The 26,155-nt window shown below is 52.9% G+C and overlaps 2 protein-coding genes across 3 annotated transcripts; both read right to left on the reverse strand.

Annotated features, from left to right (window-relative positions):
- Positions 1-4,303: 4,303 nt before the first annotated feature.
- On the reverse strand, positions 4,304-15,153 carry DRG2 (developmentally regulated GTP binding protein 2). Of its 2 annotated transcripts, none has more exons than XM_054080636.1 (13): positions 14,997-15,153; positions 12,940-13,095; positions 12,033-12,122; positions 10,803-10,863; positions 9,768-9,858; positions 8,944-9,016; positions 8,701-8,791; positions 8,408-8,505; positions 7,736-7,812; positions 7,253-7,341; positions 6,191-6,249; positions 5,734-5,787; positions 4,304-5,646 (listed from the first exon to the last, which is right to left on the reverse strand). In XM_054080636.1, the coding sequence occupies exons 2-13, from the start codon at positions 12,973-12,975 to the stop codon at positions 5,560-5,562; spliced, it is 906 nt and encodes a 301-aa protein (XP_053936611.1). In that variant the 5' UTR covers positions 12,976-13,095; positions 14,997-15,153; the 3' UTR covers positions 4,304-5,559. The 2 variants fall into 2 exon arrangements, with proteins under 2 accessions (XP_053936611.1, XP_053936610.1); XM_054080635.1 differs by having other exon boundaries at positions 4,305-5,646; positions 12,935-13,095.
- Positions 15,154-16,044: 891 nt separating this feature from the next.
- GID4 (GID complex subunit 4 homolog) lies at positions 16,045-25,889 on the reverse strand. Its single transcript, XM_009564559.2, has 6 exons — positions 25,518-25,889; positions 22,553-22,612; positions 21,883-21,990; positions 21,036-21,137; positions 19,918-20,048; positions 16,045-18,729 (listed from the first exon to the last, which is right to left on the reverse strand). Exons 1-6 carry the CDS (start codon positions 25,887-25,889, stop codon positions 18,666-18,668), a joined length of 837 nt encoding a protein of 278 aa, XP_009562854.2. The 3' UTR covers positions 16,045-18,665.
- Between the last annotated feature and the right edge of the window lie 266 nt (positions 25,890-26,155).

Below are 26,155 nucleotides of genomic sequence, written 5' to 3' on the forward strand. Positions count from 1 at the left end.
TCTGTGGGGTAACACAAACATGGGACCAATGGGAAAGCATCAGCAGACCCCAAGCCATGTGGGGAGCAGAGCATCCCATGGCAGGATCCGCACCATGGTGCTGGCACGGCCCACACACAGGTTTGCCATCGCCACTGTGCCATACGAGGCTGATAGAGCCTGCACTGCTGCAGGACAGGAGCCCAGCCCACATCTCCACACCATCCCTCCTCTTGGCACGGCTGCACAGAGCAACACCTGAGCACCATGGTGTGGTGGGAATCACCTCAGACATGGACACGGCCCCGCTCTTGGCTGCGGAGAGTGAGCAAGAGGGGACCTGGCTGGTGGGACTGTGCCAGGGCTGAGGGCAGAAAGGAGAGAGAGACTTTGGCCACTGGTGGCTCTGCTTCACCCTCTCCAGCTCAGCAACACACACAGCTGCCCAGGACTGGACCTCAGGAGCACCAACATCGGACTGCAGGGTGCTCAGGGCAGCAGTTCTACCATCTCCTGGCAGGTCTGGCGCTGCTTACAGCCTGTTGCCAGTTACGGCTGCCATCACACTGTGCCATGCCGGCCCCACTGCTGCCATGCCTGGCGGCAGCTCTGTGCCACAGCCCCCTGGAGCCAGCCCAGCATCTCTCATCGCATCCCCTTCCCGTCACCAGCCCTGTATCACTGTGCATCCACTCCCAACCCCGTCCCACAGCCGGGGCAGCCCTGCCACAGCTCTCACTGCTCCAGCCACGCACCCCAGCGATGCCGGCAACACTGGGAAAGGCTGGATCCTTCCAGCAATGACAGCAGCACAGCCCTGGGACAGCAGGATGTCTCTTCTTGCCCCACAAGCACCCATTGCACCCCTGAACTGGCTCATTTCAACCCCCTCCAGTTTCTCCCCCAAACCAGTGGATGGGGAGCCAGCACCTCCTGCGGGATGCACACCGTGCCCTTGCCTGCCGGCTGCTACCCAGTACCAAGAGCTGCCTGGAAGGGAAGTGTTCTGGGGAGGAGAGAAACCAGCTGGGCACGATGTGTCCAGGGCTCAGCGCAGGCGTGCACCAAGGAATGCTGGTTGGCAGCCGGTCACAGCCCCACACCATCATCTCAGCACCAAACCCAGTGACCCTGCAGAGCTCAGCAGCTTTCCCAGGGGAAAACAGCCCTGAGGCAAAAGGAATTTGGGGATGGGGTTATAGGAGTCATAGTTCCTTGAGAAGAATGGGGTGCTGAGGGGAGGAAGCTCTGCTGTGGAGGAGAGCGGGGATGCTGGGATTGATGGTAAAGTGGGAGTCAGGAGAGATAAAGGCAGCCAACAGCCAGGCAGGGACAACAGGACATTATGCCCCAGCACAGAGGAGCAGAGCCCCACGCCACAGCGTTTGCATAAGGACCAACATTGCACACAAAGGTCCCTCCCTGGCCCTTCCCACTGTGGCCTCCACCAGCCGCAGGGATGTGCCACCCCGCTGGGGGCTCGCAGCCACTCACCTGGGGTAGCCTAGCTCGCCCACATGGCACCGGGCTGGCTCGGTGCTGCCCAAAGTCCCCAGCTCTGCCGGCGTTGTGCTCTTGGCCTCGCTCTCCGCCAGGAACCGTCACTCCCCCGGCAGCCGCAGGACCATATTTGCTGCACGGCAGCTGCATGCTGCTGCTATCCAATGCATATTTGATGACTGCTATTATTCTCATCTCCACTCATGAGCAGCGGGATGGGAGCTAATCTTCCCTCTGCAGAGCTGGGGAGCCTCAGGAGGGGCAGCCAGCTCCGGTCCCCCCTCCCCTGGTCCCTGTCCCTTGCTCACAGTGACACGGCTGCCCCTGTATCCTCCCAGGATACAGATCTTTGCCACGTTGCAGTGTCAGCAACCCCAGACGTGAACGGATGGGGTGAAGGGCCCTGACCCATTCATGCCCCCACAGCAACGCCAGTTTAGGAGGAGAAATCACATGGACACGGGGGTGAGCACCAACTGGTCCCAGTAGGGCTTGGACCAACCAGCTCTGCAGGCACCGCCAGGCCAGGCACAGAGATGGTTCTGGACCATGGTCTTGTCCTAGAAGTACTGGACCATCCTCTCCTCTTCAGGTAGAGCAGGGCATTTCCATCTGCCTTCCCAAAGCGTCCAGGGATCCATTCCTAAACAGCAGGAGACCAAAGAGCCTCAAAGCTTCACCCTCCTCCCCCCAGCACCAGCTTCCTGCATCGCACCAAGCTGGGGACCGCTTTCCTGCTTCCTTCTTCTCCACGCAGACACGTCCCTGCTGTAATGCGGTGGGTATTTATTATGCTGATCCCTCAGAAAGCGAGGGCTTAACTGCAAATTACAATCAATAGCCCCGATCCCCCAGGGGCAGGTTCATCATTTAGCAGGCGCAACCAGAGGAATTCAAAACTATTTGCCAGCCATAAATCCTCCTCGCTGCAGCCTCCCAAGCCAGCCCCGCACAACGGTTGGGGTGACCCTTGTCAGCATTTGAAACAATTAAGCTGTCACTGTGGATCGTGACTCTTATATACAGCCCCGAGCAGCGCTTTAAGATGTCAGTGTGATGGGGCGAGGGAAGCTGGCTGAGGCGAGCCTGCCGCAGTAACTGTCTCTCATTGAATTAAATGAATGTATTTGGAGTCAGAGTCTCTTTTTATTACCTTGCAAACGATTCCTGACTAAATTAAATTATAAAAGGAGCGTTCAGCCAATCAAACCTGCTTGATTGCCTGGAACAGGCATTTTAAACAGAGCACGCCTCGGGCCGCCGCTGTTTCCAGGATGAGATGGAGGGTGGTTGATGGACTGTATCAAAGCCGATCCACCCCGTTTCACACCTGGAGCACGGCGCAGTGGCGATGCACAGCTGCCCTCCGCGAGCAGAGCGGGCTCAGGGAGCGGGCAGGATCAGTGCAGCCCTGGTGGACTGGGATACGGCGCAGGGGAATGGCAGGGGGCTGCAGCGCAGGAGAGCAGAGCACCAGCCAGCCTGCCAAGGGCGGCTCTCTCCAAGCATCATCCAAACCGAGCTTTCCCTCCTACAGCGGAGAAAACATAGCTCCAGCCTGCAACCGCCTCCATCCTCCTGGAGAGGAGGAAGCCATTCTCTACAAACACTCAGCAAGGAGGCTCTGAGCACATCTCCCATCGCCAGGCTCCTCGATGGAGCTAACAAGGGGTCTGGCCAGTTCCACAAATCTCAGGAGGGTCTGGTACAATCCCAACGCTGCAAGAGGTTTCCCCCAGCCCTTAGGGCTTTGCTTTCTCAGGATTTGGAGAAATCTTCAAGCAAACCTGCTCCTGCACTGAACTGCAATGTTTGTAGCTTTTAGCGTTAGAGCAGAACAATTAGGAAAGCCGTCTGGAAGAACAAACGCTGCAATTAAACACATGCATTTTCCAATAACAGCCATAAACTTGCTTGCGAAAAAAAGCTACTCTCACTAGAAAAAGAAGTAAGCTTCTTCTGCCTTAACTATTTTTACTTCATTCCCATTCCAAATGTAATCATGTCAGTTGATTCCAAACAGGATAAAAAGTCCAATTTCCTAAATGAAGAGTAAGGTTAATTATACAGGGCTTTTAATGATGGCGTGCTAGACCGGTCATTGTAAAACCCAAACACAGCGAGAGGTAGGCGTAGGCACTAACTAACCAATGACGTGTTTTAGCAGGCAACCCTGTGCATTTCAGCCTCACACAAGCACCATTTCCCCAAGCCCAGCCACTACCTGGCCTAAGGACACAGCACGCAGCAGTTCCGGCTGCCCGGTCGTATGCCAGGGCTTGGCAAGCGCCTGGCTTTGGAGTGAAAAAGTCAGAAACTCAGGGATAAAATGAAACCAAAGGAACTCTTTGTGCGGGCAGCTCTGCCTGTGCAACCTTCACAGGAAATCGAAAGGGCAAGTTAATGTGCTGGAACGGCATCCCACCCAATTCACACAGAGAAGCGCCTGCTTTCTCCAGCCAGCTCAGGCATAACGTGGCTAATTTGGAGCTCATTCTCCGCTAGCCGCCACCACGGTCAGGATTCACTCTGCGCTCCAGCTGCAGACAAAGCCAGGAACAGGGAAGGGAACTTGGAGAGTTCAAAGTCACCTTCTTCGCTTGGGTATTGTATAAAACATCCATTTATCTCCCATCACACCTCATCAAGCCCCCTCCAGCCTCAGAACCCTCTTGAAGCCGCTTCACAACCCCTTCTCCCATACAACCTCCTGCAACATCATCTACAATTCCTCAGGTGGTCAAAGGGAAAAAAGAGAGTTAGAAAACACACCAAATCATCTACCCAGCACAGACAGACACATAGAGCTCACATGAAATAGCAACTTTTATTTTCTCAAATAAAATAATCCTTCCATTTCTGCTCGATCAGTTTGTGAGGGGTGGCGGGAGCACAAAGGACAGGGAAGGAGCCCTGCTCAGACAAGTTTGCTATCAGACCTGTCTTCACAGTTAAAGAATCCGCATCAAACCGAACCCTTTTTCAATGAAAGAAAATAAAAGCTATTGGCAACTCTTGATCCCAGAAGGAAAGAGCTGTTCTCTATCAGGCACTCTGAACTGTTCAGCATCAGTATTCAATGAAAAAGCATGACTAGAAAAATCCCAGACTTTTGAGGAAAAATAGCCAGACAAGCAACAATGTTTAACAGGGCTGGGGTAAAACCCATGGCATGGGATGGTTCTTGGAGCCGAAAGAACTGTAACTGGAATTTAGGGGCATGACTGAAGAAGCAGCGGATCCCCAGCAAAACTCTTGGGCCATAATGGGCAGGATAAGGGCACAGGAAACTTCCAAGGTAGCTCTTCGACGAGCAATGTGCCAGAAGTGAATCCTCACTGCAGCCTACGGCCCTTTGATCATACCCTGCTGCAGTCCGGATGCATTAAGGGTTTCATTTCTCATCTCTCTCAGTAGCAGTTGGAGCAGGATGTCCTACAAACCCTACCGCTGAGCTAAAGAGAGGCAGAGAGTGCCATGTTTTTATATTAATTGAAGTGAGACCATTATAAATTCACCAGGAGTTGTCTTGAACGCAGAGACTGTGGTGTCCAGTGGTGAAAGCTGCACAGACACCACGTCCAGCGAGCAGGGAAGGGAGAATTTTGTTTCTGTTTTTGATCAATGCTTACATTAAGTGAACGGATAAGCAGCAAAGCATTAGCAATGTTCTCTCAGCCTTGGCTTTCCTGCCCCAAGCATATGGCCAGGTTCATTCACACAAACCCACTGGCAGGAAAACACATGGATCCATGTGCAAATCCTACAAGGGGCAGGATATTGCCGGCAGTGGGAACTGTGTTCTACAAGAATTTACTCCGGTTTTGTTTTTAAGAAACACCATTTCACTTAAAATTCTGCCAGATAAAAACCCGTCTTCCTCATCCCCACCTGCAGGTACAGTAGCCTCATTTTTTGCCTCTCCAAGAGAGGGAGCTTCACAGAAGCTTTCTTGGCTGTGGAACACATCTCCCTTTTCCTTTTTCTTTTTTTTTTTTTTTCCTTTTTTTGTTTTGTTTTGTTTTTGTGTGGTCATCTCCAATTGTAGTGATTACAGACACAGCCAGGCACCAAACAGGGTTACTTCTTTACAATCTGAATGACATCTTCATGCTCCATCATATGGGTTAAGCCCACTCTTTGAGGGCTGTACTTTGTGCTTGTCCCCTTTAAAGCAAAAGGGGGAGAAGGGTTAGGACAAGACAGATCAAAGACACCCAAGGACAGGGATTTCATCTGCTGTTAAACACTTACCCACACCAAGGCGTATTTGAACTGGCTGGCTAAGGATCTGTGAATTCGATGGCACTGCAAGACAGACAGACAGTTCAACAACACGGCTTTGCAAACACTTTGCTCAATATCCAGGAACTAGAAACAACTCAGTTCTATGTCAGAAAATACAACAGCAGCCAGTGAACAGCACTTGAAAGAACGCGGAACAGACACACAGGGATTACCAGCCCACACAAAGTCCCATCCCATTGTTTCCGTGTGCTTTTCCGCTGGACTGCGCTAAGCAATTTATTTTTAACCTTTCACAGCTGCTAGGAAAGAAACTCAAGAGAGATAGAATTGGTAAAGGTAACAAAAGGAGAAGCCCAACTGAACACTGACATATCCAGAGCTTTACAAAGCACAAATCACAGCAGGCTCCAAGAGGAACCTGCCTTCTACAGACAAGGAAACGTAAAAGATGCTGAGAAATTACCACATGCTCCACAGAGGCCCCTTTCCGCAGAATAATGGCATCTGTAAAGTCTGGTCTCTCTGTGGAAAAGCAGGAGAGGGGGGAAAAAATTATTGGATTTCCATCAAGAGTTTTCCAACATGCTGATATCATCTCACATTGCCCTATGCTTACTACTCTCAAATTTTGGCTTTGAGCAGCCTCATCCAGTGGGAGGTGTCCCTGTTGTTGTCCTTCCAACCCAAACCATTCCATGATTCTGTGATTCTTCCCCCCGTAACACTTGCCCGCTTCCAGACAGACCAGGAATCTGGGTATTCAAAAGCATCAAATCAGTTCTGCAGACGCTCAGTACTCACGAGTGCAGTCACCCACACCACGCAGTCAACAGCTTCCTCACAATCCACCCAGTCCAACTCCATTCCAAATACTTAGGACAAACAAAACCATCCAAATCAAAACTGCTCAGGTAAAACCAAACCACACTGCAGTTTTCTGTAACATCCCCAAGATTTCATATCTTCACAAGCTCATCAAAAGTTCCTTCATCTCCTCATTTCCACCCAAGCTCAGAATCACAGCTGTCACAATCAAATAAGAACAAGTTATAGATGTGTTTTCATCACCAGGAGAAGCTGCAAGTGAATTATAAAGCAAAAGAAGGATCAAAGGCACTCCTGAGCCTGAGGAGCAATTCCTCATGGGAATTGCCAAACCTCTCACAGCAGGAACTAGAGACCTCTTCAGGGTAGTGGAGGGCTGAACAGTTCATCACAGAGCACACATAATAAGGAAGAAAGTTGTGAACTTGCAAACTTTATTTCCTTATATCATCATGCAAAGTATTATGGAAATGCAGCTCTTCTAGTGCAGAGGGAAGAGGAGGGCTGTGGTGGGACAAACACATGGCTGGATCAGAAAGCATCTCCCAAAAGATGAAAGCACATTAGGGAAAGCATAATTGCAGCATTTCCAAGACACAAGGGATTGCTGACAGCCACATCCAAGCCCCACCTGCAGTCTGTCTGCTTTTGATGAGCCTTTGTACCTTTCAAAACTCCCATTTGGCTAATGGTCACTTACGTCCTCGCTTCTTGGTGTAGATGCAGGTAAGTGCCAGGTATTCCCAGAGCTTCTCCAGCAAGTAGTCCAGGTTCAGCTTCATGCCACAGCTGCAAAACACCAGGAATATATCTGTGTTTCCTGCTGTTGCAATTTAGACCTCCAGGAGAACATGGTGAAAAGTCTTATTAAAGTGTTGGAGAACAAGGGGAAAAGTTTTAATGAGGTCAGTAAAGGATATACATGAGGTGAAATAAATGGCTCTTTCAGAAGGGGAAGCGGCTTTGAAGCAGCAAAGCCCTAGTCTGATATATCAGGACTTCTAAGGAATGAACTACAACCACAGCTCACTCTCGCCTGCAGACAGCATGGAGAAGCCAAACTGCCTGCCTCTCCTGGGAAAGGAAGTCTGGAAAGAAGTCTGGGAGAAGCTGGAGAAAGGGGTATGAAATGAATCACCGCACCACCCAAGCCAGGATGTGAGGCAGCGTGACAGGCTCCTACCTGATCACAACACTGTGGGGCCTCCGAGCAAGGCGATCCACTTCCTCCATAGAGATCTGGTCAATCTTGTTATAAACCTATGTCAAAGGAAAAACAACACAGCCTTTAGGAAGTCAATTCAGTAACACAGTAAGAGATGTAGATGAAGGGACAACAAAGTAGTTCCAGCATCTGAAACAGAAACACAGATCCTGTGAGCCAGGGGACAAGCCAAGGCTGCTGAAATGCAGAAGCCTAAATGTAATCTTGGGTCTTATAAAGTCCTCACTGTTGGACTCGCAATGTCCTCTGGTATCTTGGATTACCCTAGAAACCCAGTCGCCACCAAACAGAGCCGCTAAGTAACCTCTGGCACAAGGGACCACTAGGGAAAACCAAGCGCAGAGCTGGAAGCACCAGAATCGATGGCTTCGCGCCGTGGGAGCAAACCCCCTGGCAGCAGGACAGGCAGCGCCCGCTGCTCCACGGCTGCCAGCCACAAGAGGGCACAGGGAACACACGCAGAGAGCAGCCGCACAGCTAAAGCTTACAAAAAGCTCCCCGTTGAGCTGTGCTTTCCGTCTCCTAAGCCCCAAATCGTTATTGCTTTAGGAAGCAAGGAGGCTCAGTGTTTCCAGCCGAGAAGGGAGATGCTCGGTGCTGCAGAAGGCGGGCTGTTTCCAAGATACTCACGTAGAGGCACGGCATGTAGACCCTGTTGCCTACAATCACATCAATGAACTCATCCGGGGAGCAATCCTCTCTGAAGAGGACCTCAGCGTTGAAGATTTCTGAGGTGAACATTGTCAAGGTTAAAATTCCAACATGTCTACACCCCGCTGTGAGCCAACAGGCTGAGCTTCCTTGTGAAAACCTGTTCTCAACCCAGCACGCACCAAGGACTCCACAAGGCTGTCCTGCAGCGGGTACCACTTGACTCCTGAGCTACTGATGGCTCAGAGCTCTTCTGTTCTAGGAAAGGATACTGTATTCATGGAGGATGAGCTGCACCAGCTTCTCAGAGCACTGAGTCAACGTGACAGTTGAGTTGAAGGAGATACCTCCACCCTTCTTCGGCTGCAGGGATGCAAGAAAGCAACTTAAGAACAGTCTGCGAAATCCACAGCCCTCCTTCAGCCTGTCCAACATGAGCGGCAGCACACAGTCGCCTCAGCTTTGAGTGGGCGGTCAGACTCAAGCTGTGCCTGCAGCAGCCCAGGAAGCCTCACCTTGAAGTAGATATTTGGTTTGCTTTTATTCAGCCGTATTCCTACAGATTCCAGTTCTTTCTCCAGCAGGGCCCTGCAGGGACACTGCACATTAGTACCTGTGCAACTGAGTGCAGCCAAGTGACACCCACACCTTTCCTTTTGGACTATCGCATTGATACAGCCTTGCCACAAGCTTCCACTACCACCGAAAAACCACAGCAAATGCAGGACAGAGTCTGTGGGAATAATCCTTCAGCTGAGAAGCCCAAGCCAGTGAGCCATCACGCTTCTAATGGACTGCAACCTCCATTTCATATTCAACAGAATCATAGAATGGCATAGGTTTGAAGGGAAGCCAAAGTTCGTCCAGTTCCAAACCCCCTGCCATGGGCAGGGACACCTCCCACTGGATCAGGGTGCTCCAAGCCCCATCCAACCTGGCCTTGAACGCTTCCAGAGATGGGGCAGCCACAATTCCTTTAGCCGACCCGTGCCAGGGCCTCCCCACACTCATAGGAAAACTTTCCTTCCAAAGATCTCATCTTGATCTCCCCTCTTTCAGCTGAAAACACTTCCCCCTCATCCTCTCTCTGCAATCCCTGACCAAGAGCCCTCCCCAGCTTTCCCAGGGTCCCTTTCAGCACTGCAAGCTGCTCTAAAGTCTCCCTGGAACCTTCTCTTCTCCATGCTGAACTCTCTCAGCCTGTCTCAGCTCAAGTACCGTTTCCAAACATGCACAGGACACAACACTTCAGGCAGCTGGGATGTTTTCTGAGCATGTGGGAACCCCTGAACCCAGCCCACCACCACACAGCTCCCCATGCCCAGAAGCACACCCTCACCTCTGTACTTCACCCTTCGTGGCATCCAGCATCATAATAACGACGTCTGCCGTCCTGGCCACTGCTATCACCTGCCGACCTCTGCCCTTCCCTAAGAAGAAAGAAGACGGCTGCACATCAGAAAGGAACCAGCTACGAGCTCTGCAATAGATGGGGACTCCTACCCTTCACCGCTGCTTGGAAGCAAGGAAAAAGATCCTGCAGAGCTGTACTGGCTGTAGGCTGAGGGGACCTGAGCACATCTGGTCCTTCCACACTGTGTTACATTCAGCACAAACCCTAACGAGTGGTCTTTGTTGCTGTTCCTCCACAGATTACATGAACTGGTGTGTGTAAAGCTATCCGAGCACGGCTGCATGGGGGGAAATGGAACACTGTCAGCAGGACAGACACGTACAGCAGCAGTGGCTCCAGGCAGCACAGACAGCTTATGCACCCAGGGTCCCTGTACAGAGGGCTTATGTACACTGTCTGCTCTAAAAGGAGAGAGACCTGGTTAATCAGGCCATGATCCTCCAAAAAAAAAAAAAAAAAAGATAAAAAAAGACCATTAGGAGATTTTCCAGTTTCCTAAGGCATCTTCTGACATGACCAGCCAATCTGGGCAATGACAAAGCTGAGGGACAAAGCCAACACCTCTTCCCAGAATCAGGAGTCATGGGAGGACTGGCAGGAGCTCAGGAAATTAGTCGAGAGGTTACCATTTAGCTGAAATTCCCCCCTCCGCCCCTCCAGCATCTTTCTTTAGATTTCCTCTGTACAAGAAAACAGATGAGCAAGATAACACTCACATAAGGAGGTGAGAAGTGACTGCCTTGCTTTGGCTCCCACCTCCAGAAAAGCATCTTTCTGCTACAAATAGACCCTTACGTGGGCTCAGGGATGAGAATCGTGCCTCACATAAGATGAAGGACTCTAAAATTTGGGAAGCCAATGCAGAAACTGTTGGCCCAGGAAAACTGCTAACATTTGAGACAGCCAAGTATGCTACCGAGGGCAAATCCTCACTTCACATGAACACAGAGATCAGCCAACCTTGTGCTGCTCCTTCGATGATCCCAGGCAGATCCAGCAGCTGAATATTGGCTCCTTTGTACTGAAAAGGAAACAGAAGGAAGGAAAGCTGAAAGCTTTGTGCAGGGCACCTGGGCTGCCTCGAAAGCCCCAAGCAAGCGCTGGAGTTCAAAGCCTGCAGAGAGCAGAACTGAATGAACTCAACAGAGCAGCACAACCCCGCACAAAGCCCATGGCTCTGTTTTGTTGAAGCAATGTCCAGAGGGTTTCCTACAAAGCTGCGTTCAACGCCACGTTAACTGCAGTACGTTGGATCCTGACCTAAAGCATCACACTATTGCAGGCCGACAAAGCAACAAGCAAAGAACATGGTACAAGAGCAGCATTACTCTAAGCTAGTGAAATGGAAAGGAAAGAGGAAAAACAACTTACTTTCTTAGTTTAACTAGAAAGCACTGTGACAAGCGAGGGCCACCACCTCTTTCCAAGATGGATCAGAACTATTCAGATGTTCTGCAGGTCTTACGGTACCAGGAAATAACAGGAGACCTTCACTCATCAGCTCAGCAGGGGCATCAGCTTTCAAACTATTGAGAGAAGCCCTCAGTAGCGGCTTTAGCGACTGCAGCTCACGGCTGCGCTTGGATGCGTTACAATATTTGTGTTCACTTCAACACCAATATGGTTACTTTCATTATTTAACTCCGCTTTCAATTCTGACCCAGATTTTCTCATTACTCTTGGACACTTTTCAGTTTGATGCCCTTTATCGTTTGCGTTACTGATGGATGCTTAGGCCACCACTAATAAAAATCCTCAAGGACAGGAGTAGTTGTATTTTCTTTCCAAATTGATCACAGTACAGATTGCCTCTTTTGAAGCTTCATTAAAAACAAATCTGTCAAGGTTTCCAGCCATCTGGTCAATGGCGCCAATAGCAGTTATAAAAAATTCAGTTGAGAATTGCCGTATTGCTCTGGTCAGTCAAACGGCAGCGTACAAAACCTGCTCAGGCAGTCAATCCTGAAAAGCTATGCATCCTAGGGAAGTGCTAAATCAGCACTGTGGGCTGCAAGAGACCCGATACCACAAGCACACAAGACCTCCTAAAGTTTAAAGCACAAGTCAGCAGAGATCTTTGGCTCTCGCTGCTGCCCAGGCACAGGACAAGTGTAACTGGTGTAAACAGACACACTTACGTGTCTGTGTTTCTTACCGCTGCTGAGCCAAAGGGAGGAGAATCTGACTTACTTCTATAACTCCTGGGATACACGTCAGCGTTGTGAACTCATAAGACGCAGCTTCGCTGGCAGTTGAGGTCATTAAACTCAAAAACGTGGACTGAAATGCAAGAGATCAGCACTGGTAAGTGTTCAGCAAAATGAACAGCACCAAAGTGTTCCTCAGTGCTGAGAAGTCATGTTGTGACTGTTTTGGGGACTGAGGCTTAACAACGTTAAATCACAGAATCCCGGAATGGTTTGGGTAGAAAAGCATCTTAAAGCTCAACCGGTTCCAACTCCCTGCCATGGGCAGGGACACCTCCCACTGGATCAGGGGCTCCAAGCCCCATCCAAGCTGGCGTTGAACACCTCCAGGGATGGGACAGCCACCACTGCTCTGGGCAACCTGGGCCAGGGCCTCACCACTTACGGAGGCCCTCATGAGAATTTCTATGGAGAATTTCTACCTGATGTCTCACCTAAATCCTTCAGCTGAAAATCATTCCTCCTTATCCTACCCCTGCATTCTCTGGTCAAGAGCCCCTTCCCAGCCTTCCTGGAGTCCCTTTCAGTACTGGAAGCTGCTCTAAGGTCTCCCCAGAGCCTTCTCTTCTCCAGGCTGAACTACCCAACTCTCAGTCTGTCCTTATACAGGAGGTGCTCCAGCCCCCAGATCATCCCCACGGCCTCCTCTAGCCTCACTCGAACAGATCCTGTAAGTCTCACTGATTTCCTTAGCAGCGCTGTTGCTGGGCAGGACTGAGTTTCAGGCTGGGACCACAGGGCATCGTGCTCAAGGTGAGGGAGCATCTCCCTTCACTCCGACTCTCTGCTAAGTCACAGCAAGATGTCAAAAGACAAAGAGGAGACAGCTTTACTCTACAACCACAACCCAGCCATGCCGTGTGGTTAACGCAGACACTCACTGACCTTACCCACAGAAGGAAAACCGATGAGCGCCACACGGGCATCGCCAGATTTCATCACATCGAAGCCTTCTCCTTTAGCAGCCGACGATTTGGAAGGTTCTAGCAACTGAGCTCTGTACTTTGCAAGCTTTGCCTTCAGCAGGCCGAGGTGGTACTCAGTGGCTGGAATAACACAAAGGCAACAACGAGCTGGCAAAAAGCTGCTGATAATGTACTTTCAGAAAGAAAAACCTTCCTAAAAAGAAACACTATGGATCTTGGTGAATGCCTGAACCACCGCCACACACATGAGCTCTCCCCAGCTGTTCTGTAACCTCTTGAGATAACGACCATTGAGAGCAAACCTTCCGGAGTCCCGCAGGAAAAGCCAGACTCAAAGGAAATACGCAGCTGGAAAAATCCAGCAGGTGCAGGAGAGAACAAGCCAAGACACCTGGTTAGGGAGGAGGAGATCACAGGGGGAACTGCTGCTCCTGGGTGCCATGGCTTAGCCCTGGCCCAGCACAATTTGGCAACTAAAATGTAAGCAGTTGTGGTCCCAATTCCCGTAGGCCTTTCCCCTTTCCTTGAGGCAAAGGACCCTCCTTATGCCGTGTCACATTCAGCACACCAAAAATGCAAGACTTTCCCCCCTGCCCTTGGTAAGTTTTAAAGACATTTAACTTGGGGTTCATATGCGTGGAAGTACTTTATTGACATATTCTTTGAACAACATTCAAACATAACATTTGAACTTACACCCAATAGAGAAAAAAGAAGGTGGTTGTTTCTGTAGAAGCTCCCTTTAGAACAGGGAAGGGCAAGAAACCCAGGAGGTTAAAGAATTAACTTTGTTTTTTCTATTATTTATGACAGCCTAAAGCCTCCAGAAGTAGCACAGAGCACCCACGCTGCAGAACCTGAGGGGAAGTCTGGCCCTCAGCCCCCCACTATTTCAGGCAGCAACCAACATCCCTGTGCCTGCAGCACTGGGGGCTGAGGAGAGCCGAGGCACTGCCAGGGGCTCTGCACCAACTCCGAGGCCCCCACCTGCAGCGGCCACAGCTCCAACAGCATTGAGGGAAGTGGCTACCATGAGGGTCAGCCCTATATAGGCATCCCTGCCTCAGGGCTCACCCTGCTCCCTTCCTGCCCCAGCCCCAACCCCCTAAGCTCCTCAGACACCCCAGCTCAGCCCCTTGTCTGCCCACACCACATCCCAGCGTCACAGACCACCTCCACAAGCCTCAGCCCCCTCAGCCCCGCACACCCTCGGGCACTTCCTCCCCTGCCCCAGATACCTCAGCCCCCCCAGTACCCGAACCCCCCAGTTCCTCACTCCCCCACATCTCACCCCGTGGTCACCTCCTCCCCTGTGTACCCCTCTCCCAGATCCCCTAGCCCCTCACCCCCCAGGAACCCCAGCCCTTCACACCTTGGGTACTTCAACTACCCCCAGCCTCTCAATCCCACCACGCACCCCGTGGCTCCCCTTCCCCCAGGTCCCTCAGCCCCACATCACCTCCTCCTTGGGGTCTCCCAGCCCCCCGAGCCCCTCATACCCTAGATCCCCCGGCCCCTGGGCACCCCAGACCGCGACTCCCTGCTCATCTCCTCCCTCTGAGCCCTTCTCCCCTCACTCTCTGGTCGCCTCCTCTCCCAAGCACCTCAACCCTCCCAGTCCCTCATGCCCCAGATCCCTGAGCCCCTCACTCCCTAGACTCCCCTTCCTCAACGTCCCCAGTCCCTCACACCCCAGGTCCCTCTTCCCCAGATCCCCCAGACCCCGGGGACCCCAGATCCCCAACCCTCACATCCCTGGTCACCTCCTTCCCCCTTCCTCAGCCCCCCCAGCGCCTCACATCCCAATCTCCCTTCCCAGGTCCCCCAGCCCCTCGCCCCCTCATTCCCCCGGCCACCTCCCCCCGGGCACTCCAGCCCTTCAGTCCCTCACCGCTGGGTCCCCTTCCCCAGGTCCCCAACACTCCGCAGCCCCACACCCCCCATGTCACCTCCTCCCCCAGGTCTCCCCCCACGCCCGGGTCTCCCACCCCGTCGCCCCCATCCCCCGTCCCCCTACTCACCCTTGTTCTTCTGCGTGCGGGCGATCTCCTTCTCGATCTCGGAGATCTTCTCCAGGATGCCCATGGCGGGGCCGCCGGGCACTCCGGCCCAGCACGCCACACACCGGAAGCGCCCGGCCCGGTCCGCCCGCCTCAAGGGCCCGGGCGGGCGCTGCTGTGCACCCCCCCGGCGCGCTCCGCCCGCCCCCGTGACCCGTGTCTCGGGTTCCGCCCGGCACCGCCGCACCCCACGGGGCCGAGTCCCGGGCGAGCGGCCCGGGCATTGGGATGAGGAGGGAGGAATGGGAGCCACTGCCCTCTAAAGAGCCAGACGGGACTCGGGGGGAGCCCCGCCAGCCCCCTCTGTTCCTCTAATTAAGGATCATGGAATGGTTCCATGGTTGGAAGGGACCCCGAAGCCCATCCAGTTCCACCCCCTGCCCTGGGCAGGGACACCCCCCACAGGATCACGTTGCTCCAAGCTCCATCCAACCTGGCCTTGAACACCTCCAGCGATGGGGCAGCCACCACTGCTCTGGACAACCTGGGCCAGGGCCTCCTCACTCTCACGGCAAAACATTTCTCCCTAAGATCTCACCTCAATCTCCCCACTTTCAGCTGAAAACCGTTCCTTCTCATTCCATCCCTGCCCTCCCTGATCAAGAGCTCCTCCCCAGCTTTCTCGGAGCTCCTCTCACTGCTGGAAGCTGCTCCCCAGAGCCTTCTCTTCTCTAGGCTAAACAACCCCAACTCTCTCAGCCTGTCCTGGGAGGCACTCCAGCCTTCGGAACACCTTCATGGACTCCTCTGGACCCACTCCAATACTTACATCTCCTTCTTATGTTGGGGACTCCAGAACCGAACACAGGGCTCCAGGTGGGGTTTCACCAGAGCAGAATCCCCTCCCTCTCCTGCTGGATGACATCCCATCCTTCATTTCCTGCATTTGAGGCAATCAGGGGCTTAATGGATTCCTGGAGGAGGGAAATGAAGCACAGCTCTCCTCCAGAACCGAGAAACGCTTTGGTGAACAGACAGACACGGACACAGACCCCTTGAACACGTCATGTTTAATTCAGACGTCGATCGTGCCACAGAACCCCGGCTCCATCCGCCCGCAAGGACCCCCCCTCCAGTTAAACAGACACCTCAGCTTCCTCCAAGAACAAGCACCCCATTCCTTCCCTCCGCACTCCAGACCCTACCCAGTCAGCTTCTCACCGCACCCTGACGTACACAATGTCTCTCCCCCACTCAAACAGCCAAAGAAAGAGAACGCCAAAGCAACGGCATTAGAGGGGGAGAAGCTCCAAACACCAACAGCCCCTGCCAACCTCTTGGCTCCACAACCGGCTCTGCACCCACCACATGCATCCCATAGGCCAACATCATGCCGATGGTTTTGGATTTCAGCTGAAACTGGCTTCAGGACAGTGGGAAGGAGACAGGCGGAGAGCAGAACGCTCCTTCCCCACCCTTCTCACAATACAGCAAGCCCCAAAGGAAGTTTTGGGGTGGTTACACATATTAAACAACCCCAGGACCCTTCCTAATCCAGCTTCTGCCAACAACCACAGTGTTAATCCAATGAAACTACATCAGCGTCATGCTGTGCTGACAGCCTCGGGAAGCACAGGGAGCCCGATGTCACCAATACTGCACATACAGCGCTTCGGGGGACTGTGAGGAGCCCTCGGAGCTGGGTCCCTGCACCCAGGAGGCTTTGCCCTGACTCCTGGTCACAGTCAAGCAGCACCACTGTCTTTCGCCTCCAAAACCATGACATCTCCCAGCACTGCCTGTGAGGAAACCCCTCTCCTCACTGCAAAAGGTGCCACATTTCTCCGAGAGGAGCAGAATAAAACAGGAACCTGCATTCCAACTGCTCTGCTTGCAGCCATTCTCCCTTCACACCTGAAATCACTCTCCCACTTGCCTTCACGCTACGCTACAGATCTACCCACAACAGCTGAGACAACAGCACACATGTCCTTCATCCTGTGGGGTTCCCCCTTCTCCCATCAGCAGGTCTCTTTCCGTTTGTGCTGGGGAAAAGGATTCATCCACGGCCAACAGCACGCCCGAGGCAGGTGCTTTCCACATCATCTCTTGAGACCAGCCTGGCCGCTTCTCCAATCACGCAAGATCCTGACATGGAATAGAGGAAACAGGCTCACCGAGACCTGAATACTTTCTCATTAAGGCTTAAACTAGCAATTAACCAGACACACGTGTTGCCAAAAGGAAGAAAACAAGTGAAGAAGCAGAAGAAAACCTAAACCACTTTGGCACTCGGCAGGCAGAGGTTTCACTTTCCTCTCCCAGGCAGCAAATCCGTCCTCTGCTCCTGCCTGGTCAGCATGCAACACAAACCCGCTCAAAGAGGGGTTGTTGAAAACAGCCAGAAAAAACACAAACTGAACTCTCACAGGAGCCCAACAGCTGGGACTGTGACATTAAACACAACCGAGGCCAACCTTTAAAATATCTTTAAAAAAAAAGAAACCCACACGTGCATCCACACACACTTTGGCACACGAGCCTTAAGTTATGTCACTTGAAACATTGCAAAGTCAGAGGAGAGCTACTGAGGCGGGTGGGTTTTTATCCTTTTCCTCTTTTTGCCTTGTAGAAAGGTACCAAGCAGTGGTGGTGAAGCACAAAGAGCAAGAAACAAATGCTGAGCAGCCCCAGAGCTGTTCCCGTGGCGCTGCTCAACACTCGCACTCCGGTTACGTTCCCAAAGCAGCCAGCTGATTACGTACACGGATATAAAAACGTAACGCAGACATTCCCGGTTTTCAATGTGAAAACGGTAAAATGTAATCAAGTACTTGTGCATTTGCCGTAGGGTCCTTGGGAAAAGGAACCATAAAAATACTTTTTTTTAATAAAAGTGGGTTTTTTCCTTTTTTTGTTTTTTTCTTTTTTTTTTTTTTTACCCTTAACTTAAGTAAAGAGCAAATGTACACCTATAAGCAGAGTTTAGATCCACTTTACTGAGAGTCTGGAAGTCCATACATCAAATTAATTCCCAGTGGTGTATGCAGACACCGGAACAACTCCCAGCTCCAAAGGGCTGGCGTTCCTGAAAGATCTGCAGCTCCGGCTAACCTCGTTAGCCGGCGCGAAGCAAAGACTCGTTCAAGCCTCATCTGTCTCAGCCAACACTCCCCCAACAGACTCTGCAGCCGAGCAGCTCTCTGCCAAGCAGAGCTCACACACAGGACCCGACTCTGGGAGCATCAGAGCTGGCAATCTGGACAACAAATCCGAGTCCTGGTGATTTCAACCCATATCAGGCTGTAACAATGAAAATATAAGCCCTGAGCTTATATTTTCTTATTACTCAGAGAACAGACCACCGATTCCAGCTACTGAGAAACAGCTTCCAGAGGAGAGCCGGGAGGAACTTCAGTGACAGAGAAACTAGCTGTGCAATAAGAAAGTGCATTTAAAGGTAGCTTAAAACCAGATTAAAGATCAAATCGCCACTCGACAGGAGGGAGAATCAAGCTCCAGCAGCCACGCTCCTTGGGCTGGGTGGATTAACATTCAGGCTCTCTCTCACGAGTCCGAGGGGCAGGAGAGAAGCGTGCATTCCCGTGCTCCGACAGGGACACAGTTCTCCTGGCAGGCCATGCTCTCCTGCCCGGTTTGCTTCTGTGCGGTATCAGTTCTAGACAGCTGTCATCGGAATTCATAGATAGGAGCGCTGTGCTCAGGAACATGAGTTAAATTCAATGACTGATACCTGGGAGAGAGGGAAAAGACAGATGAGAGGATTACACAGAGCAGCAGAACTCCCTGGGAACAACAGCTCCCCAGGTCACAGAGCAGATATGCTGGTGGCCGGCTCTTCTCCCCCCTTAGGGTCCCAGAGGTCATCAGGCACCCAACACCCACTTACTTGTGGTGCCAAAACCCCATGAGGACTCGGCATCGTTCCTCGTTCCCATGCCTTTGAGATGCAGCCAGGCTGCATCTGAGGTGGGCTGACTGTGGATTTTGGACACCTTTTGAAGTTCAATAACTTTCATATTCAAACGGTGTTTGCTACAAGTGCAAATTACCCTCAGGTCTGTCAAAGCTCAGCTCTAAGCGATTCATTTGAAAGCCTCCCAGGCACCCTCCCTCCCCCTGAGAGCTTCCAGCCACCCTGCAGATCCACTTGCTGTGCGTGACAAGCATCCAAGGCTGTCAGAGAGAAAAGAGCTCTCCACAGGTATTTGTCGCATGGCTTTAACAAGAAACCAACCAATTAAACTTGACTGTTCCCTGTGTCTTACAGCAACACCCCAAGGAGCACAGACTATAAAGCATCAGCCTAACAAGATTTTGGCGTCAAGGAAGGAACAGCCAAGCTCTTATAGGTGAGAAAGCACTTGGCTCCTTCTCAGAGGCCCTTCTGACATCCTCTGAAGGGCCAAGACATGGAGAAACCCAAAACTTGAACCACTGAGGGAGCATAACACAGGAGGCCAGGCTACACTTGCCTGTCCTCACAGGAGGGAAGGAGCAGGCAATGCCTGGGAGCATTGGGACTGGAGACTAGGCTTCTCCAGGGATGTATTTAGCAAACCACAGCTGATGTTTGCCTCCCAACGTACCTCATCAATGCACCAGACCACTGCTTCACTTGGCCACAGCACATCTCCAGATCTCGTGTCTCCCCTCCACCACATTCCCAGCCTGGCTAATCCCCAGGAGTGCAGGAAGGACAGGACTTCAAACCACACCAACAGGCTGTCCCAGCCTGCTCTGGCCAAGCACCACACACAGGCCCTCCCTTCCGCCCCAGGGTCCAGCCACCAGACTGCACCTCCTTCCCAGCCCAAAGCACCGCCTGGACACTCCCAAGGCTACAGACAAGCAGGAGAGGAGTCACAGCTTGGTTTGAGGAGCCACCCTTCAGCCCAGAGGAGGAAGGGAGCTTCCTTACCATTCTGAACTCCTATGGTAGTAATAGCCCTCTATAGACGCTGCTGACTTCTGGAAGCAGATGTAATAGAAACCAGCAAAGGAAGCACCGCTGATGTCTTTGATAGTGTGATCTGGGACCAGGAACTGTTCCTGCACACAAAACAGATTGCATTTAAAAATGCCAGTGAAATATTAGCCATTCCCTCAAATCTGCCCTCCCGAACTGAATATTGGCACCCATTAACACAAAGGCTCTCCTTGCTGAGCATTCCCTGCTCTCACAGCCCAGACCACAGAGACCAGCATGTTCTCTCACCACCTGCCACTGCAGGCATCCTACAGGAAAGCAGAGAACGGAGAACAAAATCAGTTTTAAAGAGTGCGCGAGATTCATTTCAGTTCAACACCTGCCCCTGCAAACTAGAGGCCAACTGCAAAATCACGAATCGGTGCCGGCTGGTTGACAAAGAGAAGGCTCCAGGGAGACCTTATTGAGGCCTTTCAGTACTTACAGGGACGTTATGAGAAAAAGGGAGACAGGGGAAGGGGTAATGGTTTAAACTCAAAAGGGGAAATTTAGATAAGATCTTCGGGCAGTGCGACACTGGCACAGGTTGCCCAGAAAAGCTGTGGTTGCCCCATCCCTGGAGGTGTTCAAGGCCAGGCTGGATGGGGCTCTGAATGACTTGATCCAGTGGGAGGTGTCTCTGCCCATGGCAGGCAAGTTGGACTTGATGGCCTTTAAAGGTCCCTTTCAATCCAAAGCAGGTGACTCCCTCCCATCGCAGCTGCACAAGACTCATGTAGAGAGGGAAGAACCAATGCAGAGGTGCACACTGCCCAGTGTGCAAACACACAGACCCCACGCAGGGACCAGAGACACCAATTCTCTCATCCCCTGGAGCATCACCAAGCAAGACTTTCCTGTTGTGTTTTCAGCCACGACTGCAGCCCTTAAGGACGCAATTAGCTGGCGAGACAGGAGTCATGCTGGAATTTGCAAGTACGGTGGGTTACCAGCTTGGTAGAGTGAGATCCTTCATTAAAACAGTGTAGCTGAAAAAGCTTCCAGGCACCACAAGCCTCTGTCAATCGCTTGTAAGCAGCTCATCAGAGAAGGAGACATGCAGAGTTTACCTTCCATCTCATGAAGACATAGTCCCCATTTTTCAGATCTTCATAATCAAAGTCATCAGAGTTAAATGTTTTCGCATACTGGTAAAAAGCCTGGAACTTGCCCTGAAACAAGAAAAGAAAAAAGCAGAATGGTTATTGCAGGAGCAGAGCTCAGTTGTACCAGCTATTTAGGAGGAAAGAACAGCTACAGAACAGGACTTCCTCATCAAGGGGGCTGCTCTCCCCCTGGAGCAGTGCTAACCGCACACCCTGGGACAAGCACAGGGGAACAGAGAGGATTGCCAGACACCCACAACCACATCCAGCCCGGTTGGAGAAGCTCCTTCACTTCCAGAGGAAGATCTTTTGACAGAAGCACAATAAACACCAAAGTCTGGCAAACAGCAGCAAAGGTCAAGGCAGGGAGGCAATCAGCTGGGTGCTGTGCCTCGATCCAGGGCATGGCAGCAGACACATCCTGCCCTGCGCAGAGACACAGGTACCAACAGCCCTGCCCGTGACAGAGGGGCACCTCTCCCCTCCTCCATTCCACTTCCCAACAAGCCTTCAAAAAGTCTCCCTTTTAAACAAGGAACATCATCTCCTAGGGAGGTCAAGAGATGAGGATTGCTCCTGCTACCTCCCAACCCCAGGGCCAGCAAGCACAAAGAAAAACATCTCTTTCCTTCTCCTGCATCACAGCCTGTTGAAGGGACCTCTACTCGCAAAGATGCCTGTAAGGGAAGGAAGGAGATGCACAAAAAGGAGAGCTTTCCAGGCCCTTCTGACAGCACTTCCATGGGCTCTCTAAATCAGCTGCCCAGCCAGCACTTCAACAGACCCATATCCACCCCCAAGATGCATTTACCCAGTGTTTACGATCCACATCTTCATCAGCATCCCACTTGCGCGTTAAGAAAGGGTGCTTTTTACTGATTATTTCCCCTTCAAAGAAGGTGGTGAGGGTTGGGTACTCCTAGGAGAGACAAACAAGGGGTTAGAAGATTCATCACCCAGAGACAGAAACTCAAACAGAGGCGCGTGCACTCAGCAAGGGCTCCATGAGCTCCGGGCAATCCGAGGCATTCCCGCCCCTCCAAGCGGGACGCTGACTGACTTGTCCTACCCCTCATCCCTGGGAGACGATGCCTACTAACTGTCTGACACCACGAGCAGCTCTTGGAGGATGGACAGGGAAGGAAGCGTGTAAAGATCCGACTGTTCAGGTCCTTGTTTATTCTCTTTTAGCAATACCAGCACTGGCAGAGCACCTGAAGCTGATGGTGGATTCAGTTCTGCTCGGACCTCCAGGGACGCCAGACAAGCTTCCCTCATTGAGGACTCCCAACAAGGCCCATCCTATTTGCTTGACACACCAAGAAAAACAGACTGAAGCTATTAAACTCCTCCATGGTCAAATTTTCTGCATGCTCAATCCCTCCACTCCCTATTCCTGGTGGCAGCTTCTCCCACCCAATCAGGAAAGAGAAAAGCCTTTATATTTCACCTTTTCTCCCTGTTTTGCAGTTAACACTCACCTCTGTAAGGCCTTTAATCTTCAAGTATCCACAGAGATAGGAGTTTTCCATGTCCACATGCTAGAAAAGAGTGCAAAGTCCACCTATAAGCATATGTATAAAGGCACCCAAAGTGGTTTCTCACTCCCCCAAGGGTAATTAGAGTTTCAGCTGGTACGGATTGCCCAGCTTACTGCCCAACACTCACCTCCACAGCCCTTTCCTCGGGCTGGGAATGACTTGGAAAGATCATTTACAGGTGCCCAGCTCCCCTCTGAGCCCCCACACTCCAGGCCTGACAACATCCCACCTGCTTCCAGCTCTGTCTGACTAAGGCAGCACATTCTGCCCAACAGTCTCTGACAGGAGGCAACCTCCTGTCTCCACTCAGAAGGAAGCAGACTCAATTCTCTCACATGAAAGCACCGTGGGCGGAATCACCCTCAGACCTCACACTTCCCAGTCAACAGCTACCAGTGAACTGGTGTTCCAGTGAGAGACGAGGTTCTAGGCCATCTCATTTAAACTATAGATCACTTAAAAGGTTGGACTAGATGATCCCCAAAGTCCTTTCCAACCTAGCATTCTACGATGAGTAAAAAACATCTATTTACCTAAGATAATTCAGGCTAGAGGAAGGAAACACAGCCCTGAGCTTCGCCTGACCCGTGGCTCTCCAACACGCTACTCGCACTCTCTGCCCAGCGCCCGGCCCGGCAACACGGCACACGCCAAAGCCTGCACAGAAGCCAGACAACATCTCATTTGTCCTGAAAGTTGCCTTTCTCCCAGATCCAACACTTTTATGCCACCTTCCTTTTGAGTTATGGGACTGCATTTCACTGCCACTGCTGTGCAGAAACTAAGCAGGGGATTGCGTCTGCTCCAAACACTTTTAAAGCCAGGGGATTTTCCAAGCTTTTCCCTGACATCTCCATCTCAAATCTTCAAAGCAAGGAGTGAGTTATTTGGGGAAGTGCAAACATCAACTGTGAAGAGATGGATCTTCCCCACCTGTGATCAAAGACAAGCATCGTTTCCCTGCACTCAGCACAGGGAGTGCAGGCAGCCGCCTCTTCTCAGCTGACAGGCACCAAACAGCAGCATTTTTAGCACAAAGCCACTGTCAGCTCCTGCGAGAAGCAGCGTGCAGTGAAGCTCATCAGCCATCGGATGTCCCCACCACAGCAAACCCTAACAGGTATGCTGTGGGCGAGGAGGGGACCCTGTGTGAAAACAGATGGTCTGGTTTGAACACTCCCTGACCCCAGGGATCTGAGGTGACTCCACAACGCACATCACGCTTCAGAACAGCACTCGCTATGCACTCAAGCACGGCTCCCCGGATCCTGTGCCACCAAACTGGGAACAAAGCTGTCACTCACAAGGTGCTCTATAGGAAAGCGTGTGTCAGATGTCTGGCTTGCCTGTACACTAATGACTCCCCGCGTCTTGCCAGCTCTGCCCAAAGCCATCGTGCCAATGCCTAGGACTAAAAATAAAGCATGCGAGGTGACAATGACTGCAGGGAGGAATGGGAAAACCACACGAGCCGGTGTCCCAATTTCCCAGCACAGCTGGGCACTGCAGCTGTCTGGCTGCATTCCTGTCCCCGCCAAACCTCCACGCTTCTCCCAGGCCTCTGCTCAGCCTGAAGCAGCCTCTGACTCCACAGGGATGGGAAATCCTGGGTCCCGGGTCCAGGTGGGCCACACTGTGCCAGCGGGGACTGGGATCTGGATCCTTGCTGATTCCCAGCCAGGCAACTGCACCCTGAGGGGACCAGGGGGATGAGGAGGGGGCCGTCCTGCTGGTAGGGACTTCCCAGAACAACATCTACTCTAAACTGGGCTATTACCCTTCTACCATGTGGCATGGAGGTACACAGTCATCCCGGAGCCTGAAGGGAATGGAGGAAGGATCCCAAGTAAGTAACCTTGCCAGACCTGATGGCAAAGAGGTGGTGGTAGAGGCTTGAGCGTAGCAAGGCCCCTGAGGGGTTGAGGGGAAGGGAGCAAGGAAGTGACCCTGCAGAAAAGGGGTTTCTCCTGGGGCCCGCAGGGAACTGGACAGGGTCTTTTCCCCCCTAGTTCTGAAAAGAATGGAAAGCGCATGGGGGACTGAGCTCTCTCCAGAGCCTCAGGACTCACAGCCTTGATGAAAGCAGGGGGATCACTGGGAGGCATCGCTGGGCTGGAGGGGAGTGTGGCAAGGAGGAGCCTGGGCCTTTCCAGCCCTAAGGGGAAGGGTTCGTGCGTGGCCTCTGCCAGCCCCGTCCCATCTTACCGGGTCAGCAAGGAATAGGGATGCTGGGAATGGAGAAAAGGGGTCTGCCCACCAGCCATGGGCCTCACTGGGGCTGCAGGGATGGGGACACATTAGGGTCCGGGTTCTGAGGGACCTGGGCAGTGCAGACACCAGCCTGAGCCAGGGGAAGGCAACCAGAGCAGAGGGGAACAGTGTCAGGGAGGGCAGAGGCAACCAGCAGGAGGAAAGGCAACTGGACCTTTCTGGAGGAGAGGACAAGGAGGAGAACAAGGAAGTGGGCAGCCTGAGGGAATCAGAGGAGGAAAAGGACAGGGTGACTGCACCCTGAGGGATCTGGGGAAGGAGAAGAAGGGGGCAACCGTGGCCTGAGAGGACCAGAGGGGACAAGAAACAGGTGATGGCAACCTGAGGGGCATGGAGGGTGCAATCACAGCCTGAGGGGGACTGCAGGGGGGAACAAGGAAGGGACGACCACGGCATGACGGGACCAATGGGGAACAAGGAGAGGGCAACCACGGCCTGAGGGGACCAAAGGTGGCAAGACAGTGACCACAGCCTGAGGGGCCCAGAGGGGAAGCAACCACAGCCTAAGAAAGGGCGAGAAGGGGCACAAGGATGGGGTGACTGCACCCTGAAAGAACGAGGGGGGAGATGAAGGGGGCGACCACGGCCTGAAGGGAACAGGGGGGAGAAGGAGGGGCCGCCCGCGTCCCCTCACCTGCATGACGACCTCGACCTCGTAGGCGTTGCCCTTGCTGCGCTGCTGCCCGCGGAACTTGGCTCCGCTGTAGAGCAGCGAGGTGGCCACGCCGGGCTGCGCCGTGTTGATGGGGGGCGGCGGCACGAGGCTGCTGCTGGCGGCCGGCCCGGACGAGGCTGGAGGCGAAGACGCCGATCCCGCCGCGGCCGCCGCTACCGCCGCCGCCGTCCCGCCCGCGCGGCGCCTCTCGCTCCGCACCGGCATCTCGGGGGGGTCCCCGGGCGCCAGCGTGGCCGGTGCCGAGCGCGGCCGGGGGCGCTGCCCGCCCCGCTCCGCTCGCCGAGGCCGCCTGGCCCGGGGCCTCCCGGCAGCGCCTCCGCGCGCGCCCATTGGCCGCCGTGGCCCCGGCGCCGCGCGATCATTGGCCGAGGGGCGAGCGCTTCCTCCCGGCAGGCGCGGCCGCGGGGCATGATGGGAGTTGTAGTTCAGAGGGTCACAGACTGGGTGGGGAGGGACCTCGAAGCCCAACAGTTCCACCCCCTGCCATGGGCAGGGACACCTCCCACTGGATCAGGGGCTCAAAGCGCCGTCCAACCGGGCCTTGAGCATCTCCAGGGATGGGGGCACAACTTCTCTGGGCAACCTGGGCCAGCGCC

The sequence above is a fragment of the Cuculus canorus genome, chromosome 15, assembly GCF_017976375.1.
Source record: "Cuculus canorus isolate bCucCan1 chromosome 15, bCucCan1.pri, whole genome shotgun sequence".
Classification (NCBI taxonomy): Eukaryota; Metazoa; Chordata; class Aves; order Cuculiformes; family Cuculidae; genus Cuculus; species Cuculus canorus.

Coding starts and splice junctions, on each gene's coding strand:
- DRG2 (XM_054080635.1), bottom strand. CDS start 15,060: ATGGGCATCCTGGAGAAGATCTCCGAGATCGAGAAGGAGATCGCCCGC. Junction 7,813..8,407: donor TCTACATGCCGTGCCTCTAC/GTGAGTATCTTG, acceptor CCTTTGACATAG/GTTTATAACAAGATTGACCA. Junction 7,342..7,735: donor CCCCACAGTGTTGTGATCAG/GTAGGAGCCTGT, acceptor GGTGTTTTGCAG/CTGTGGCATGAAGCTGAACC.
- GID4 (XM_009564559.2), bottom strand. CDS start 25,889: ATGGGCGCGCGCGGAGGCGCTGCCGGGAGGCCCCGGGCCAGGCGGCCT. Junction 21,991..22,552: donor AGATTAAAGGCCTTACAGAG/GTGAGTGTTAAC, acceptor TGTCTCTCCTAG/GAGTACCCAACCCTCACCAC. Junction 20,049..21,035: donor ATGTCTTCATGAGATGGAAG/GTAAACTCTGCA, acceptor TTTTGTGTGCAG/GAACAGTTCCTGGTCCCAGA.